The sequence below is a fragment of the Galleria mellonella genome, unplaced genomic scaffold (assembly GCF_026898425.1).
Source record: "Galleria mellonella isolate WM207_F2 unplaced genomic scaffold, CSIRO_AGI_GalMel_v1 utg33, whole genome shotgun sequence".
NCBI classification, from domain to species: Eukaryota; Metazoa; Arthropoda; class Insecta; order Lepidoptera; family Pyralidae; genus Galleria; species Galleria mellonella.
Genome location: NW_026442079.1, coordinates 3,641,209 through 3,662,610, shown reverse-complemented (window position 1 = coordinate 3,662,610; position 21,402 = coordinate 3,641,209). Strand labels below are relative to the sequence as shown.

The following is a 21,402-nucleotide window of genomic DNA, read 5'->3' as shown; positions in this document are numbered from 1 at the left end:
TTAATCATGAATGAGGGACAGAATCATAAACTTTTTTAAAGTCAATGTACGTATATAGAAAATATATTGGTTTTTTATTTTAAAGTTTATTTAAAATTACAGAATCTGTAATCAATTGCTCTTTGCAGCCTTGACTAGACTTTCTACATTCTTTCTGTTATTCAGCTAGACATTTATTTTCGTCAATGTGTTCATATATTAGATCGGATATGCAAGGTGTCAGAATTTTGTATAGCGTTTGTAAGCACGTAATTGGTGTGTATTTTACAGGATTAGTAAGATCTTTAAAGTTTTCAAGAATCATAAAAGATATTTCATGGGTGATGTAATCTGGGATTGTATTCGTATTTTTAATTAACTGATTAAGGTGATTAAGCAAATGCCCATCAATTTTACTAATTTTTTTTTTATACCGAAATATTAATTTTTTTATGTTCGAAGTAGGATATTATGGGTGGTGACTCTAAACATTCGTTCGTTTTCTGGTTTTTATAAGACTCTCCAAGCTTAAGGATAAGGCAATTGATGTAATCTTGATATTACTAAAACAAATTAAATATTAAAGTATTTTTTATTTCTTTTTATAACATCATGTATTATAATTATAACATCTCCATATACATTTAAACAAATATTCATCGGCTAATAGTATTTAGACTATTTTAGGCGCATGTTAATCAAAATAAAGTGTATAAATATATTCCGAACGAATTTATTTTGTGCTTAACATGTATTCTGGTGACTAAATAATTACTCTATAAGTGCTTTAAATCGTTCTTAATTCACGTAAGACATAATTTCGTTACACAGTTATGATTAATAATATAAGTTATTGAAACCTTGTAATAATAGAAGTAGGTACATATAATTGAACTAGGCTAATATAACTCGTCTGATAGTCACTTAATGTAATAATATTTATTAATATTTTTGTTCAACGACTTAAGCAATTTTGTTTGCATCACTTCTATTTTGTAACTATCGATGATTGTTATTATTCTGGTTAATTACTTAACTAATTTTTATTTAGGCATTTATAAGAATTTGTTAGAAATAATGATATGTGGTTAATTCTAGACATACACATAAACTATTTAGCATCAAAAGTAACAGTTAATTTTTAAATATCACATAATATTCGTAAACATTATAATATGTTTTTAATATCTTATATGGTCCTTTGTGACGTAATACCTAACACGTGTCTACTATTATCGTTACATTTGTGATTAGCAGGCACCTAATTATTAATGCAATAAAATTTTATACAGGCCATAATACTATGTCACTTAAAATTATTACCCGTTCTAAATTGTAAATAACTAGGTAATGACAACTGTTTATTGACATATATTATGCGTTTCATAAGTTAATTCTTTAGATACGGTTATTGTTAAGATTAATATAAAAAAATATGATCGTGATTATGGAATAAAATCCAGTTTCAATAATTCAGTTCTTACTAGGATATTGAATTGTTTCTTCTAAAAAGGCGAAGCGCTAAGTCTTACAGACATCTAAGTAAGTAGATTCTATACTATCTATCAAGTGCATTATTATTTGAAGACCACAATTATTAGGCACATGGATTTTGTATTGGAGTTTTAATTTCTATAGTTGTTAACTGACACGTGATTTGGGCATTGTGCAGAGTTCAGGGCTCCTCTGTTATTCATTGAGTATGCAAGTGCGCATTAGAGCATCGGTAACTGCGTAAGGATCGCAGTTAGAAGCTGGTCGACGATCTTCTAGGTAGCCCTTCTTCTCTTCAGCAACAAGACGCGGTATTCTGATGCTACTGCCGCGATTAGCGACACCTGTAATGTTAAAAGGTTTTTATTTTAATAGGAGAGCGTGAATATATCTGTAGGGGTATAATAACTTTCTTTACAACTCTAATGTTCGAATTATGTGTACGTGTAGTCTACGCAAGGCTAAATCTGGTCAACCAACTCTCTAATGTCGGTAACATTTGTTGATAATCTTATTTAATCATTATATTGTTATAGAAAAATATAATATAATAAGCTGTGAAATCGCTCCACAAGATCAAATGTCGCCAAAATAAGTATTACGATTAAGATGTTCTTTAAGATGGGCAAAGAGTAATTACAATCCTATAAAGTAGAATATACTCATAAAAGTAACTTAATTTCAATGTATACCTATAGACAACCTAGACTCGTGTCATACATAGGTAATAAGAAACAATTATTTAGTCGAGATAAACACTATCCATAAATCTAAATAATAAAATAGAAGGGCTTGGCTCTGTGCTACATACATTTAAAATATGCACAGTAAAATACAGACACATCGGACCTTTTATTCACCATAATAGTAACAGATGACAGTGTACCTCATTTGGGATTATACTCATGGTAACATATACCGAAACTATATGCTTTAGTATTTTATGTATGGTGAGAGAACATGACTATAGTATTTCATCATTTATTTTTATTCCCAGGATACTTTATGAGGCTACTAGACGAACAAAGGAAGCACAGTAGACCGGTGCAAGAGATAGAAAAATCGAAATAATGTGTAACATGGCGCCTGAGTGGTATAGTAATATCTTCTTCTTAATCTAGAGACATATGTCCTCCAAAATGGGATGTAATTATGTTTTCCAAAAAAAAATATTACCTGCGCTGAAATCGTTAATACTGGCTGTTTCGTGGAGACCCGTCAATCGTCTTTCGTTATCTTTGCCACCTCGAGGATCGTACACCTTGATATGTTTCATGTGCACCTTGGATAGCTTATCAATTGCCTTCTCGATTTCACTAGAACAAATTTTTAAAATAAATCAGCAAATTATTTAAAAAATCATACCTATTGTAAATAACAAGGTGCTATTTGTCAAGGATTTCCAGTTTTTAATGCCGGGCATAAGTACCGAATTCTATGAATATTTATAAATATGTATGTGGACATTGAAAAATGCCGTACCTTCTAGAGTAAGACTAAAGTAGATATTTGAATAGTACTTTGTAAAAAACCATATATGCAAGTGATTGTAGTGACATTAGTAGCTAAGAATACAACTGGGTATACATATATTTCATTTTCTAGGAAGTATTTATACTTGTCTTTGTAAAAGCCCGTATATTGTTTAATCTTGAGTTTAACTAGTAAATTTTAGGATTTAGCAAAAAGAGTTGGTTTCACCATGCCAAACGTAATTTACCTTTCTTATCACGAGTACCAGCTCCACGCACTAGACAAGTTTAAATATATGACCTTTTTAATAAAATCCTTCCATATATCAACTCATGTTGGTAAATCCTAAGATATACTAGTTAAATCTAAGGTTCTCCAATGAAAGAGCGTTTACAGTAAAAAATATATATCGTCATAGTCGTAGAATACTGACGGATCTATATATGTAATATTTGTCAGATCCGTCAGTATTCAACGACTATGACGATATTATATACGAGTATGAACCCCAAAGCAAAAACTACTGAACAGATTTGAACGAAATTTGGTATACGAATAGGTTATATTTTAACTTACCACATAAGATATTTTATATATTAATTCAAGCGGAAAAAACCGCAGGATATAGCTAGTATTAAATAATAATGTAATTCTATAGGTACTGTTTTGTACTTGTACTACAATAAGTGGAGTTAATTGAAGGAGCACTAATGTCGGTTATGATTACTCTTAAAGGCACGTATCGACATTAATACCTTTCCGGTACGTTTGTGGTTGTTTATAATTAATAATAATATTATTCTTCTTAGCAAGTACTTACAAGAAGTTAGTTGAAAATATTAATTGTTTTAAAATACAATCAGAGTTAATATGATTTGTATTCAATGTATGTATACCGCAATAACAGAGTAGCGTTCGTGGTGTTGCTTGCTAACATTGAGTTTATATTTAGCCGCTATTCAGTGTCATTGCTAGACCATCTTAAGGTTACATTAATGCTTGTAAAACCTTAAAATGACGTCGGTTACCTGTAAACCGACTATTGAATGGTATTTTACGTAGGATACACACATATGTAGACCTAGGCATGTAAAAGAACGAAAGCAAAAATATTTTTCTCAAATGTAGTCACGGAAACTACATGCAGATTTAACAATGACTAAATGCTGGATAATTCAAATGTATATATTGCTACAGGTTACTAAACGAGTTTATGAAAAGAGCATTGATAACATTGTTGTCAGGAAAGAAACATATCTACCTACATAATTTCCGTTGAAGATATATAAAATATAATTTTTGAGTACTATTGTTTCATGGTTGAAAGCTAGAGAATATTGATTGAAAAATGAGTAAATATATTTACATACGTGTACGAGTTAAAGATAATAGCTGAACTGAATTAAAGATAATTACCTCACCTTTGGTTGCTTTTTGTAGTTCTTTGGCTGTTATATATTTACAAGATATTTTTTCGACACGAAAACAAAAACATGATGATACAGACATTTATCATCAATATTTATTATTATTATAATTTTATTACTATAATAAACTGAAAATGTTATAGTAATATAACGCACATAATATTAAACCTATTGTATATATTAAATCTTGTGTATTTTAAATAGATATCTATCGACGAAACTAAATTAATAAATTTTAAATACCTAAATAAAATTTCATTCGAGTGTATTCTATTTCAAATAATATCTATCATGAAACAATAAAATATCTTCATTCACTGATGCCTAGATATCTATGTAGTATTCTGATAATCGATAAATATCGCATATTCTCATCACACAGTAATGTCATTGAACTGTCAAGAAGATAAGATCATGAGAGTTAGGTACACAATATTATGCGCCCATGAGTGGAAGTGCTAGTACCTATATTTTTATATTTATGAATTAATATGTCTTGGTAGATGTATTTTTAGTTAGACAAGGGCAATGACTGTGCACGTGTCGTTAATTTTAAATCATGCAATTATAGTATGTTTGTATTAATTTGTATATCCAAAACAAACTTTCCTAACAAACTAACGGAAATACCTATGTTATTGAAATAGTACCTATTAATTCTATATATGTATCTATACTCTATCTATACTCTATACTCCGGGGAAAGGATTTGATAGTAATGAGGGTCTAAAAACCCTATTGTAAACAATATAACCTATCATGTCGATCTCCACGCTGTTCCACCATGAAATCACGATGAATTAACATTCATCGTGATTTCACACAACAATGGGTCAACTAACCTGATTTCATTCTCAACTGTTATACCATACCTCACTAGTAAGTACCCCAACGACGTATACTGACAACGCAAGCGAGGTTATCATTCCATTTTCACCCATTAAATACGCATATTTATACTTATTCATATTTCTATATATATTTTTTTTTAGTAGGAAATACTAAAATTAATCTGTGATTATATTTAGTCCTCATGTAATCAATATATAACTAACCTAACCTAAACTACATAAAATAAATTATATTTTAATCAATAACTGATGACATGTTTTTTATGTAATTTAAATAATAATCAATAACTATGTAAAGGAAGTACTCACATAATACCGTTCTCTTCTCTCATTTTCTTTGTGGAGAAGTTGGTGTGTGCTCCAGATCCGTTCCAGTCCTGAACGGGTTTCGGATCGAATGTGACAATCACACCGTATTCCTCGGCTAGCCTGTGAAGAATGTACCGAGCAATCCAGAGATCATCCCCAGCTGTCACGCCCACCGACGGCCCAACTTGGAACTCCCATTGTGAGGGCATTACTTCAGCGTTAGTGCCTGCAATTGGTACGCCAGCGTACAAACAGCATCTGGAACAAATTAATAATGAAAATAAGCGAACACACTTTTTAGTTAATAATAGTTCATCAATTAGGTATTCTCAAATGTGTTTAATAAAAATTTCTGTAAATCTGTAGCTATATGTATATTTAGACAATTTAAACATGTTCTCTTAATTACCAACATGTAACGATAATAAATAAAGGTCAACGCACCAATGTCTTATAATGTGTTTTTAATAATATATATACACTATATTAAAGTACGGTATACAAGTTAGATGGCTAAATAAAGTTGTAATGCTCAAAAAGTTTATTACATTTATTTTAGTACATTTGGGCATTTTTCTTGGATATTAAGAAGGAAGATCAGAAATAAACAATGTAATTTATATAAAATATTTTTCCCTTCTATAGAATGACTATAATCTCCACCTTCTTCGCTAAAACTTATATTACATTATGCTTTTGTTAATTTTCTGAATTTATTCTAACAAACTCTGTATTGATGTTTTGATGATTGATAACTATAAGTAGACTCTTTCGAACATTTAAAATATAAAATTACAACATATGTCTATGTCTGTGACTGAAAGTGTGGTTTTATTATTTGTCGTTAAATAAATTTGTAATAGGTACCTGTTTATAGAAAGTAACACATCAGTTAAAACAGTTACCTGTAGTGAGCCTCAACGAGATCCCTAGCGAATACTTTGTTGGCACCAACACCGCAGTAGTAAGGGCCCTGTGGTGGAGGGAAACCACCTGGGGGCCAGCCGAAGGGTCGGAGGTCAGAGTCCAGAAGAATATATTCCTGCTCAATGCCGAACCAAGGTTCCTCATCTCTACATTTATCATAAGCCTCTTGACATTTCACACGATGATTACTTTCTGTCGATCAGAATATAAATAAAATAGATTTGATTAATTCTTGTAAATAATGATTTAATGAAACAAAATAGTTATATAAGTACATCAAGTCAAGCTATAATTAAAGCTATAATTTAAATTATATCACTTGTTTATAATTTAGCTATGTGCATACTCCATTTTATTGTATTAATTTATGTTTCACAGTCGGCATTCATATTTCACTTTATTCAATTTCTAGTGGTTAGAACTTTTTAGCACCAACTAGACCTAGTTTCAATTTCTTCACCTTATTAAGTAATAAATTGCCCATACATTGATGACACTATGAACATCTTATTTATAAGGTTTATTTAACAAAATTAACTATTGTAGTCTGATATTAACTTATTATTAGAAAATTTTGTACAAACCTGTAGGTTCCATGTTGTACTTAAAGGTATCGCACATGACGAGAATGTGGTTGCCTCGGCGGAATGGATCCTTGTAAATAGCCCTAGGCACCAAGAATGTATCCGAGTTGTGTCCAGTAGCTTGACCTGTAGAACTACCATCGAAGTTCCAAACCGGCAAATCTACAATAAAATATACTTATGTTATATTAGAAAAGAGACTTTTATAAATTACGTACGATTTAACAAGTTTATTAAATAATAAATAATCTTCTAAAGTATAATGAAGTATGGTAATACGTTTCGCTTTTTAAAGTAATTTTTAATTACAAAATACTTATACCTACGTCACCATGTAATCCCGGCATAGAATGGGCCATCCCTTCCTTTCATGTATTTCATAAGAGGTGACTAATGAAATTTAAAATTTATTGGAAGGGCAGCAGTGTCCCTCTTAAAACATCACTAAAGACTAACTGCGGTTGCCAGCCCGCTTGCCTAGCGTGTCAACTACTGGCAAAACCTCCAAGAATACGGCTGATATGATGATGATGATAAACCTACTTATAAAGAGAAACTTCAAAATAGCTTGTGTTGAATTATTAAAAAATACCTAGGTGTACTAGTATGCATACTATCTACATCAATACCTAAACTACCATATACCTACATCATGAATGAAATCTATCTGCACTTGCGAACATTTCTAAGATTGCGAAAACAATATTACTGTGAAACCTTTCAAATTCTCATCAAAGCTATTCTTATTTTCTCGTTCTTTTAGTTTGCAACGAATCATAAACATGTTTTCTAGATCATTTGGACAAAAGTACGGCGGTCTATGTTCGTTCGCGTACTTCAATTTTGAATTTCTACTTAGTTTCTTGACATATTTCTCGTTTAGTTCAGATATTATCAGGGTAAAATTGTCTAAAAACGAATAATGTAATGTGTAAATAGCATAATATTAAAATATTAAGTAAATTAGGTAATTAAAAAAAATCAACAACGCAAGATAAGAATAACTGGAAAAAAATTCTACATTAAGCCACCAATCCTAGGGCATGATAGGCTAGAATAAAGAGCGTTATGTCCAGCAAGACGATAATAAGTGATTCTGGTGATGACGATTACTATATTCGATATAATTAAAACGATTATTTATGTCTAATAAATAACACCATATACTATGTTTAATAAAAAGAAACTAAATCTCAGCTTGTTGTACTCATTATGTCAATACAAATATATGTATCTATATATTTTACAAATTTTGCAAATTATCTGTTTATGTAATGTTGCACAATTAGTAAAACATGCATTTAGCACGTCTTCTTATCGAACGAGATATAATTATGATTTATGGACACCAATCAATTTTACCATTCCAATTGTGTAAAATATAGTAAAATGTATTTATATATAATATGCATTAGTAATAATTAATAATACATGCTAAGATTTAGTATATCTTTTTATTAAACATAGTATAAGATGTAATTTATTATACACGAATAATCTTACCATTCTAATTGTGACGGATACGATGATCTATACAGGGCGTAATTACTAAGATATGTTAAGATTTAGTATATCATTTATGCAACATAGCTATGTGATTTATTGGATGCAATATTTTTATAGAATTTAATCGTTTAAAAATAACACAAAAAGGTTATATCTAATGCACAATAGTTACGTATGTATAATATATTAAATTAACACAAAAATCTTTATTATTTATCTATTTATTTATTTATGCACAGTTGTATCGATAAAAATCATACCGGGTTTATTTAATTTTTATACTAATATATATACAAAACAGATTGTGAACACATAAACCATCTGTGACATGAAACTAGGTTTGTTATCTACGCAGGCTTCAAAAAGCTATGTTCACTAAATTGAGTACCTATCAGCAAAAATATCATCAACATGTTGTCGACAATGATTGACTATCCCACTTTAAATTTATAAATTGTCGGGAACGTTGGCAATTTTTTCACTACAGCAGAATCACTCTTTCTGTGCATGATGCGTAGATAATTATGTCGACATCTCATTCAGTTGTCGAAGGTGAAACCAATTAGCATTATCTGTTCTAATTACAATTGTTAATGAGGATGTTGTAAAACTCACTTAAAATAATAGCCCTAATAGCCGGAACATTTTTCATGTAATATATAGCTTGTAGGTATATATAGCAATAAATACTAATTGTAACCGTATTTTGGATTGCGATTGTTTAAATTTGAAAATGATGTGGTTTCCATTTTCTTATAACATTCGTTTCTAAAGCTCTTCCTATAATTACCTACACAAATATATTTGCCATTTCTCACATACTCGTACGTACTTTTAATTTTTTTAATTTTTCACCGATTTCAGTCATGGCAAAACTAATTATTTTGATTTAAAAAATATCAGCATGTAGCTGAACCGATTTTGAAAAACGTACTATCAAATTGAGAATTAACATTTTAAATTCGCTTAATAAAAAAAGAAACAGATTGTTTGAAAGTATCTGAAAATTATGAATAGAAGAAAACTGGTGATTGTTTCAATAATTCGCAGGTCGATCTATAATTTATAATATAATATACGAGTAAGTGCAAAGAGGTTTTAAAAGTCGGTTTTGATTCCCGGTATGCCCTTATTTTACTGGAGGAAGGAGGTTAATGTTTGTGAGTATTTATGTCTATATGTATGTAAAACTAGTCTTTACCTGTGACTTCATTTTTATGACAAGATTATATTTTTATTATATAAATATACATATCTATCCAAAATAGTACATGTACGAGTATAACAAATTTCATGGCATTTAATTGAACCGTAAAAGCGCCAATAGACAATAATTTTATTTTCAGTTTATTATTTATAGGGATAGCCAGATCATTAACGGAACATAGATTCAATGATTTAATGTATTTTAATAAGTAGGTGAAGTTAAATTCGCCTTAATTGTGGGAGCACTCCGGGCTATACTGCGATAGTAATAATAAAATATAGCCTACCATAAACTGTCAAAAACTGTAATGTGATAAATCCTCAGATTATAGAATAATCTTTAGATAAGCTTTTACGATTTTTGTGTGGAAATGTCTTAGTTATGGAAATTTTTTATTTCATTTCAGAGACATACAAAATTTTATTCTTCTCTATTATTAGAAACATTACATTTTTAGAAATTTTAAAGTCAATGTCTGATGTCCCGATTTGGACATATTAATAGAAAATGAGAATTCGATTCTTTTTTATAATTACAGTTTTATCATTGTGGCTAGTAACTTGAGTAGATGTAGTCTAAATAAATAAAAAAGACTGAAGTCTACATATGTAAATAGGCTCATAGACGAATTTATTTGATCATTCTGACAATAGTTGGAATTGGTTTTATTTTTATTGTAACTATAAAAATAAATCCTATCTTAAACAGTTCAATAAATATTTATTAAATCCTTATCTCAATTACTCACCTTTGGGTACCTTAGGTATGTACTTTAAAGTACGGTCTTTACACCGGAGATGCTCGCCAGTTCCATCAATCCAAATATAGGTAGCCAAAATGTTGTCAGCTGGCAGTGGTAGGTCATTATACCGGCCAAGTAGAGTCTTCGACAAAACAGCATTCGGCGAGTTCGTTAGCACTTGGCCAGATAATATTTTAGGGTTATCTGTCAAAATTAATTTTCGAAATAATAAAATCATAATTAATGATGTAATAAAATTATTAAATAAAAGACACAACACACCATATCGACGATCAATAACGGTCTCCGCCATTATACATTATAAATATTTTTTTTTTGTACAAATAAATATAAAATTCTGTTGTATATAAAACCAATCCTTTATACAACACACTTTAAACCCACATCTCTTCTTAAAATTGTATTGGTGTGAGATTTGTAAAGTATAGTTAAGTTAGTAACTACAGATACAAAAAAAAATTGTTGTAGAATGCATAATTAATTATCACGGTTATTACATTTTGTCTAGCTGTCAATTTTTTTTAATACCAGTTATTTATAATAAGATATAGTGGCCAAGTGACCAAGGTCGTATCTATTTTTTACGAGTATCTGTCAGAGGATCAAAAAGGTTTTAGCTATTTTAATTGAGTCCTTAAATTACACCTTTTTTCAAATAAACTTTACAAAGTTATTTAAAATAAATGGCATCTTTATACAAGCATATTCCAGAAATATTTAGCTGTAATCTGCTTGTAAAACCAAACTTTTATCAAATAAAGGTATATGTGTTTCCATAACACTTTAAAATTAATGCACCAGACACTTACATTAAAAATAAAAAAATAATAATATTATTAAAATTACCTTCTATTTTTCCATGTGCCGGATCCGACATTTTAATGTATTATCTTTTTTCAACCTGAAACAAAGGAAATTTTTATATATAGTAAATCTAACAAAAAAAATATAATGATCAGAACCGATAACAATACAACAAAAAAAGAGTATTACGCCTATTGATAGGTTCTCCTCATTCTTGAGGACTCATTATAGTATTACATTTATTATAAAATCCTATGACATTATCTTATGTCTAGCCTATCGTAGTAAAAAAAAAAAACTATTTCGTAAATTTTAGCACTGTAACAACTGAGTTGAATAAAATAAGACTGTGTTAAATTTAATGTCATTATATAAGTTCCTACTAAATTATGAACAATCTTTTGTTTTTTTTTTTTTTTTTTTTTTTTATACTACTTAGAATGGCAAACAAGCTGACGGCCCACCTGATGGAAAGTAGTAACCGTCGCCTATAGACATGAGCAGTACCATGGACATAATAGAGTATACTGTTTCGCCCATGATACCCCCCATGCGTTGCCATTCCTGAGGACTCAGGTGTTATTCCTCTGTACCCAGTAAATTCACGCCATATCCCATCCTTCAAACCGAAACACAGTTATGCAAACACAACTGCTTCACGGTTGAAACACGAATGGGACAGAGGTACCCAAGCAATCGACTTTTGTACAAAGTCTCCCTCTGGTAAAATATGTAATTTTCCTCTTTTGTCGATATGCAGTAATAATATTATGTACTACTCTTGTTTTCTTATTTTTTCTAATTTTTTATTTGAATTTGATTATATTTTAAAGAGAGCGCAGCAAAGATCTACTTGCTTCTTGTTACATTATGCAATCGTAAACCTTAAAGGATACCATGGATGCCACAATGTAGTCTGTAATATACAAATATGGTGCTTGTATGTCTGTAGGTTACCACTTTTCATCTTTTGACTATGCACTCAATAATTAAAAATAATTACGAATTTGATAACCATCATTAGTGACAAGTTAATAACACAAACGATCCCTTGACACAAAACGGCGACAAATTTTTTGAAATCGATTGGCGCAATGCCCGAACTGTCGACCGATAGTAGATACGTCAGCTATGCATATAAATGTAATCGTAGAATCTATGCTGAATATTAAAATGATAAGGAGGACATATTTCATAGACAAAATTATGGTCTTAATCTCTGTAAATAGTTTTCCGTATTGATTTTTTTATTGTTAGGGAGACACGACGGAGAGACGAGCAGACTACCTATCCACCTATCGTTACCCATGAACACTTGCAATACGAGGGGAATTAATTGTGCTTTGTCGGCCTTTTAAAATTTTGTAGGTATGTTTTATTAAATGTCCCAAATTATATCGTAAAGCGAAAATTAAAGAAGGGAGCTTATTCAACAAACCAGATGTATGAGGTAAAAATGAACGGGATGCACGGAAAGTGGTACTGTGTCTCGCATCCAAATATTGTTAGAGAACTTTAGCTATATGGTGAGACGTACAGTGGAGAAAGAGTGACTTTTGGTCTTGTAATAAATGTAATGTATATAAATGTAATGTATATAGATAACATTTAAAAACGATTTATGTACTAATGTACATTAGTACTTAGGTAAATTTTCTACAACGACGGTGGTTTTGTAAAACAATACATGTAACCGTGGTGTAATTGTAGATGTAATATATTCAAATTAGAATTGGAGTAGGTACATAAATTTTTCTTCGACGTCTATACAGCAGTGGCGCCGCGACGTAGCGTCATGGTCATACAAGACGAAGGAAGTGACACGAACACGCTACATACGCGTGACAGGTCCAATGTTTACATTTGGTATATCTGGATTACAACATTGTAATAATTGAGAATTCCGTGTAGATACTAATCTACTAAGTTTAGATTAAAAACTGATTTAGGCCAACTAGAGCTTGTACAGATAGAACACAGTACAGACAGCAAATGCCTTATTATATTATATTTACAGGAATTAGCACTAAGTCGTCTTATTTATACTCATTTAAAGTAATAACCGCCGTTTAAGAGTTGAATCAAGAAGGATCTTACAAAATGTTCTATAATCTGATGTTATGCCTAGGGACTATTTATTTATGAAAAACATACTTAGCACATAAAAAATATGTTATATCTGTATATCCTATAATTATTTAAGTTTATACACTGCCATATGCGAATAGTCTTTGGTGACAGAAACACAAGTGCGATAATATACATCTCATCAAAAACATAAGTGTGAAATGAGAGCCAAGTTCAACATTACGATTATGCGTCGTTTCAACTCCACCAAAAAAGAATTAAGATCTATATGAACATGAAATATTTGATAACAATTTCTTGTTTTTTTTGGTACCAGATATGGCGTAAGATGTACGCGTATTATAATTTTTTAACAGACAATTATTTACACAAAGCATTTGTTTCATTTGAGATGTAATTCAAGCTTAAAATTTGGTTTTTAGGAGTCTAAACAGTGCATATTCGTAATATTGAAATTGGCTCTCATTTCACATTTATGTTTTTAATGCAATATTATTATTTTTTGTACAGCAATTAGTATTCATCATTAATACATTACTATTTGTAAAATTACTTTATTTTTCTACGATTACGCTATAAAATTTTCTTTTTCATGCTATTTTCCATATTTTTTTGTATCTTAGAAATATTAAAGTGAATTGTTAATTCATTATCTTAAAATTTTCTTACATATTTTATATTTATATTTAATTTGACCAAGTCGGGGTTGTATAATGTGCACAGGCGATTGCATTCTACTATAGAACTTTCTTATGTAATGATTTCGTTTGGATGTAGCATTGGGACTTGCTAATATTGCATCGGGAAGAATTTAGTATACATAAAACTTAATAATTTCAACAGTCTTAATTATAACATACGATATAAGAAACAAAATTTTATATTTATATTCACCTACTTTCATACTTCGTTTTTTTGTCGATATTTATTATCAATAATTTCCAGTTTCCAGATTTTTCCCTCTGTATAAGTCTAATAATGGACCTTGATGCCAAATATCAAGTTTCTAGGTTATCATAGAAGTGGGTTAGGTTTTTGATCTATAAATCTATCAGTAAGTAAGTCATAAAAGTGTCGGTTTAAAATGTAAAATTTTAATATATGAACTCTTTGAGCAGTATTTGTGATATTATAGATTCTAGATAAGCTAAGGGCCTAATAACTGTGCCAAATTTCATATATGTAGGTTAAATAGGGTTCGAGTTGTGAGGGGTCAAAAGTAGCTTGAAATGGTTCGCGTAATATTACACTCGACTACGTCGCTAGTTCCATTTTTTCAACTTCTTTTTGTACTACTTAGAATGGCAAACAAGCTGATGGCTTACTTGACGGAAAGTGGTAACGATTACCTATAGACATAAGCAGTACCATGGATATAACAGAGTACACTGTTTCGCCCATGATACCCCCATGCGTTGCCATTCCTAAGGACTCAAGTATTATTCCTCAGTACCCTATAAATTCGCTGCCATATTCCATCTTTCAAATACAAACATGCAAACACAACTGATTTACGGTAGAAACACGAATGGGATAGACAAACAACTTTTGTACAAAGTCTCCCTCTGGTAAACTTGACTGGACACGCTTCCGCGTGTCTAGATATGTCGGCGACTTTTGTACGATCCAACGAGATTCTTTGGTCATTATTTTGTAATATGTAATTTGAATTCTATTTTTAAAATCGTACGCCACAGGGATGTAGACCATGTTTGTAGTTGTTTATAAAGCTATCACATTATTAAATCTATATATCGTAGTGATAGGTGATTGAGATAGGTCAGTAAAATAAATTACCCGACCTGATAAGTAGATAAAAATAATATTATTAAAAACAAATTTTAACCATTATTTACAACCAAAACATCGAAATAATTTTTCAATTTTATAAAAATTTTAAGCCTATTCAAAACTTAAAAATTTCTAATCGGTCCACCCGTCTAATATTCTATATATCCCACATTGTGGATAACGGGGGAGGGAATTATTAGTAACGAGGATACTGTTAGGGTTTTTTTTTCAATAATGCCATACTTCATTTTTTATGTAATTTTCATTAATTAGATGTTTATATTTTTAAACTTCCCTACTTTTATTTATTATAAACAAAAATGTTCAGTTAATAGTGTATTATAGATTTAATCCTTTTTCTTGAGTGCTACATATCGAGTGGTGGCCCCACTGAAAATCAGCGCTGCAGCATCACGCTGCAGCTTAAGCGGGGTGGACCATTTCAGCTGCTACCACATAATTATTATTTTAATGTATAAAGTTGTCATTAACATTGTTATGTTTTATAGTTATATAATTATTGTTATTAAAAAATAAAAAGGTTTACACGCTGGTTGATTATGTGTTATTGCAGATTTTTAATGAATAATTGTGTATACGTCCTTCATTATTTGTTTGTTTGGTCTAGACTAACTGGTTCTGTATGTTAGCTCTTTTTTAGTATGTTTTCTTTCTTAAGTCTCTATCTTAATAGGACTAAATTAGTTTTTTTTTTGCGGAAGAAATTGTTCGAACGATAATGATTTTGTTTTGTTTGAACGATAATTGTTTCTGCCTACCCTAATGGGAGACAGGCGTGACAGATATGTATGTATGTATGATAATGATAACTAATGTCACTATGAGAGTAATAATAGGCCAACCCCCATGCGATCCATCCATCCTCCATCATACCATTATTGTTAATTTTCGGTGACTAGACTCGATGGGCCCGCTGAAGGATAATTATCAAACCCGGTTTTCATTTTATTATAAAAGGAATAATATTTATTAACATCATTCTTCAATATAATAGGAAAAGAATTTACTTACGTATTGTAATTTATCATTGTTTATATTGCTGTTATATGGGATCTTATCTAAATAGGTTAACAGACCGGAGTCGAAGTCCAATGATGATGCTGAGGGTGGACAATACTTGAGTATAAAAATAAATAAAATGTGAAAAAAAAAATAACAAATTATATTACGTACAAACAATTCTTTTTTACCGCTTATATATCATATTTGAAAACAAGTGCACTGAACTCAAAGCTGAAGCCTAAAATAGAAGTGAATGTAGGTGCAGCATGCATTTTAAATTAAAAAGTTTTTTTTAACACAAATGAAAGATAATTACGTCACTATAGATTTTAAATTGGGCACCTATGAAGTAAATATTTTGATGATATAAAATGAATTAAACGGATTACTGACCTGAATGTACGATGGATTTTCACAAAGTAGGTCAAATAACTGTACACCTATTAGAGCCGTTGATAAAAGATAAAGATCTACGAGTATTGATATAGATAACCCGCATTTGGCAATTATTAGCTTTTATTACTAATATCATAATACATGCGAAAGTGAATTTATTTGTTTATTACTTCATGACACTTTAACGTATTAACAAATCGACAAAAATTTTGGAATATACATAGTATTGACTATTGAAGTAGAAAAGGATATGTTACTGTTTATTCTAGTTAATAAATATAGATAAATCTTTATCATGCGTACTAAGTTGGAATTATAATAATGAATTATTAAATAGTTACAACAATTTATTTACATAGATACTATAGCTTTTACCCGCTACTTCGTCTGCGTAACCAGAATATGTTCATTGACCGGGATAATAAGTAACCATGTCGCTTTTCCATTACAAACAATTACTTTAAGATATTCGTGATAGAAAAGCAATATGGTAAATTTTTTAACGATTGCTTAACTGGTTTAGTGCCAACAAGTAACAAAAGCAAACAAAGAAACATACTTTCTCGTTTATGTTATTAATAACAATTACGAATTTATAATCTACGGTAATTTAATTAACCTTTATTTATACTAAAAAAACTAAGCATCGTAACTACTGGCAAAACCCCTTAAAGGCAGAGGCCTATGTTTAGCATTAGACAATTGATGATATCATGATGATGATTCTACTATTTCAATTAAAACACCACCATGCACACTCATGTTTGATGGTGGTAGTACTATGCAACAGTTAAGTAGCTATTACATAGCAAAACCATGAGTGCGACAAAAATATTTACGCAAAACTATGGTACAGTTTGTTTCTGGTAAGAAATATTAAAGATGTGTAGGTGGAATAAATTACATTTGTATGAAATTTCAATACGTAAGTATTGTTTCGTCCACGCTTATTAACCATTAATTTATAGTGCCTATTCATGTTTATTTGTTTTGTTTTAAAATGCGATAAGTCGCTAAAGTAATAACTAGATCGTCTACTATCAGATAATGGATAATAAATACAAGAGCAGAATTGAAAAAAAAAGACAGTGAACCAAGAACGTTTTAAAAGCAATTTTATTTATCACATAACATTGCGGTATTGAAATGAGTTCTGATATCAAGAACATACTGTACAGTATAATTGTGACTAGATGTGGCAAATTTTTTTTATCAGACCTGTTAAAAATATTTATGACATAAAAAACTAAATTATGTTATTTAGGTATATTGTTGTGATATAAATTCTTATCAGGAATAATACGTAAACAAAACAGTGTTTGGTGATATAACACTGTCTGTACCTAGTGTACATAAAATACCAATTTATTGACAAAATAAAGATAACGAAAATCTTCCTATGAAACGGATAATGGGATCTGGATTAGTATGGAAATAAGCATTTTAATTTTAGCTATTAAGAGTTATGTTTTTCATATTATAGTTTATCATTAACAGCATATCAGATACAGTTTCCTAGTGAGTTCTTTGAAATTCTTTTAGTAAAATGAAGAACTGTTACGTACAGACAAAATTGACGAAAACCATTACCATTAATTCAAAATAACAATAATTTTTAATAATTCATGTTACGTGCGCCCTTAGTAAAATAGTGTCGATATCTTTGTATAGTGAGTATATATAGTATTTATCTTTGTATACTTTGTGAATCAAACTGCTTTCTCCAGAAAGCGAATTAGGTTACGGAGCCATTTTAGAATAGGTATTACCTACCTATCTATAAATAGTTCACATCGCTGATTAGGAAAGTTTGAGGCCATGGCATGCATACAATATAGATAGATGGACGGATATAGGTACTCTAAAATATGAGTAAACATACGACCGGAGCAACACCGATTGAGTCACAATAATTTATCTTTTGTTTTTATTTTTTTTTATCTGTCAGAAACACGAGTTAAAAATGTTACTCGCTATTTGGTTTCTGTGCTGACTCACCCATCAGGTATATTTATTTACGTGGAACATTTATGTGATTTAAATTATAATTTCCTTTCAACTTGAACGATAAACTAGACCTTACAGTAATCAAGATAATTAAGCAAATAATATATTAATAATGATTAAAAATGTTACCTAATGATTACCTATAATTATAGCGGTTATTAAATGAGCAGTTTTTTTCTTATGAATAATTAGAAATTAAATATAGCCTGTTTCAATGAAACTTACCAACTTATATTGAAGTTATCATAGAAACACTATGTAAATGATATTAATAACAAAACGAAACATTAAATAAATTAATCGATTTTTATTTGTAATACGTACTATAAGACAACAACTGTCTTGTGATCGGGACAGTCTATGTTCTTTTTCAAGCCAAACACTATTCATATGCCAAATTTTATGAAAATTAATTGAATCGTTAAATCGCTAAAAGAAAACGAAACGACAAATCTTACTTCGACATTCATAATGTAACCTGTAGTTTTGTCTTTATTATGTATTAGCCTTTTGTCCGCTACTTCTACGCATTAATTTCAGAAAAAGGAAACCTAGTGAATCAGGCAACTTTTAGATGTCGTGTCAAGATGAAACAGCACTAGATTTTAGGTTAGATCTTTAAAAACTGTAAAAACCGGTTTCAATTGAGTACAGTAAATTTTGCGTGATGGAGAAATAATTGACAGAAAAAAATCCTAAAAATTATTGTTTTGGTATCTATTAGTATTTGGTATCTTATTAAGATCCCTCCTGTTAATTTTTTTTAAATATCGTCATCTAATTACAATTTTATTGTATTAGTTAGATATTGTTTTTAAGAGTGGTTTATTGTGAATAACATGTGTTATTTGACCCATATTATTTAAACTAATGGATCAATCTCATAATCAAATTCACACGAAGTTTTCATGACTAACTGGGTATCTAGGTAATTAATAGATCTAGGACATACATTTTAATTACTAATGATAGGTACATTTACTCCGTAATAGAACAAAACGGTCGAAGTTAAATGTACTTATAAGAATTTGTTTGTTTACAAACAGTCACATTAACTAAAGATTAAGTATCTCAAACATTAGCTATACGTACATATATTCAAAATTATACTACACATTCTGACTGTCATATCTATACAAAAGCTGTGTGTGCCCAGACAAAGGTTTGGCGTGAAAGATACAACGTATTCTAAATTAATAATAAATGAGATCACAGTGATATAAATAAATTTAATTGTGTATATTTATGAATTTGTATGTTTACGATTTTTACGCAATAAAAAAACAAACCTTAGTCCGTAGTTTGAATTGATTCCTAGTTTTAGGATTCAGTGCATAAAAAGGTAAAAAAACACTTATGATGCGATTATGTCTGTCTGTCCGTGTCTCACTGCACTATATTTCAACAACTTCATTGCAGTAATGCTATTAATTTGAATTAGTTTTGTCATATGTATTGCAAAAAAATCTTTTTTTTCTTTGTCAAGGTTTTCAAAAGCGGCATATATTTAAAATTTTAAAATTAGCTAACTAGTTAAAATGGGGATTCATATAAAAGAGTTTAATTTTATTTATTCTTTATGGTGTATACTTTTTGATATATAATAAAAAATGCGACAAAAAATAATATTCTCACAAAGTCTAGTCGACAAAAAGTCTAAAATATTTACAGTAATAAAATAATAATTACAGTAGTAATTTAATGGTAAGTAAATATTACCCCAGTCGCGCGTATGAAGTCAAGAGAAAAATTTTGTTAAATATAATTAATTTCCCGTTTTTATATGTAGATATACCGGACGGTTTTATATGTAGATATGCTACTACCAGTTTTCACTTGGATAAACGGGTCCAGCAATGTTGTTCCGGACTGGACTTCCTTGTATAGCGTGCAGTTTTTAACTATTTAACTGTAGGCACATATATTCTGTCAGCAAAATTGCAATATGAATGAAGTGTAAAAAATGAACATAATTTGTCTCTATTTTTAATTTACATAGCTGGTGCCCAACTGTGGAACGCTAATAGTTTGTTAATTTGATATTTATCATTGTCCTTATATTCATATATATTTTAATACAATCCGGTATGGTATATTTTTGATAGTAAAATGACTGGTGGTGAGTTAAATCTATTCATATATATGAGGAAAAATAAAAACAATACAGTGTTTGGTTCTTATTGTAGGTAGGTATACAAAAGTTCGCAAAGCAATGTTATGGTAGCTAAACGTATCAGGTCAGGTGATTTATAGCATATTTTGGCCGGAGCTGATGCAATTCGCATTGCAGCGAGTTGGTGGTAGTGGCAGTAGACAGGCGAGAGGCGCGTACCATTCGGTCTACACGTGCTAAGGTCATCGGGGAGTTTCCACACCCGGCACAATAAACTATCCGGACAAAACATAGCGCCTACTTAACGCACTTCCAGACCTAAATATGAATACTTTTATTTTACTGAAGTTTTTATAATATGCATATATCTTTAATTACAGTACCTTAAAGAAATTCCCTCGGCGATCGAGCTGAGTATCGCGCGCAAACGAAATTTACGTGCTGTATAACACAGTGAATGTCGAGCCGATTCGATAGCTTCGTTCAGCGCTCTAGAGATTGACTGGTAGTCGGGCGTAACGCTGACGAATATATGCGCGCGCATCTCCCCGCGCATGCGTGGTGGTGGGAGTACTGCGTTACGTAGATCGGTGGTACTCTATCAAGCTGCTAGTTTCATTCACAGGCACTTACTACGTTTGCGACCGGGAGCGGTACCTT

General features: G+C 30.4%; 1 protein-coding gene across 1 annotated transcript; it reads right to left on the bottom strand.

Annotated features, from left to right (window-relative positions):
- Window positions 1-557: 557 nt before the first annotated feature.
- Window positions 558-21,280, bottom strand: LOC113520997 (glutamine synthetase 2 cytoplasmic). Its single transcript, XM_026906434.3, has 8 exons — window positions 21,126-21,280; window positions 11,367-11,421; window positions 10,506-10,703; window positions 7,045-7,206; window positions 6,439-6,652; window positions 5,534-5,791; window positions 2,650-2,789; window positions 558-1,817 (listed from the first exon to the last, which is right to left on the bottom strand). Exons 2-8 carry the CDS (start codon window positions 11,395-11,397, stop codon window positions 1,669-1,671), a joined length of 1,152 nt encoding a protein of 383 aa, XP_026762235.1. The 5' UTR covers window positions 11,398-11,421; window positions 21,126-21,280; the 3' UTR covers window positions 558-1,668.
- Window positions 21,281-21,402: the final 122 nt, after the last annotated feature.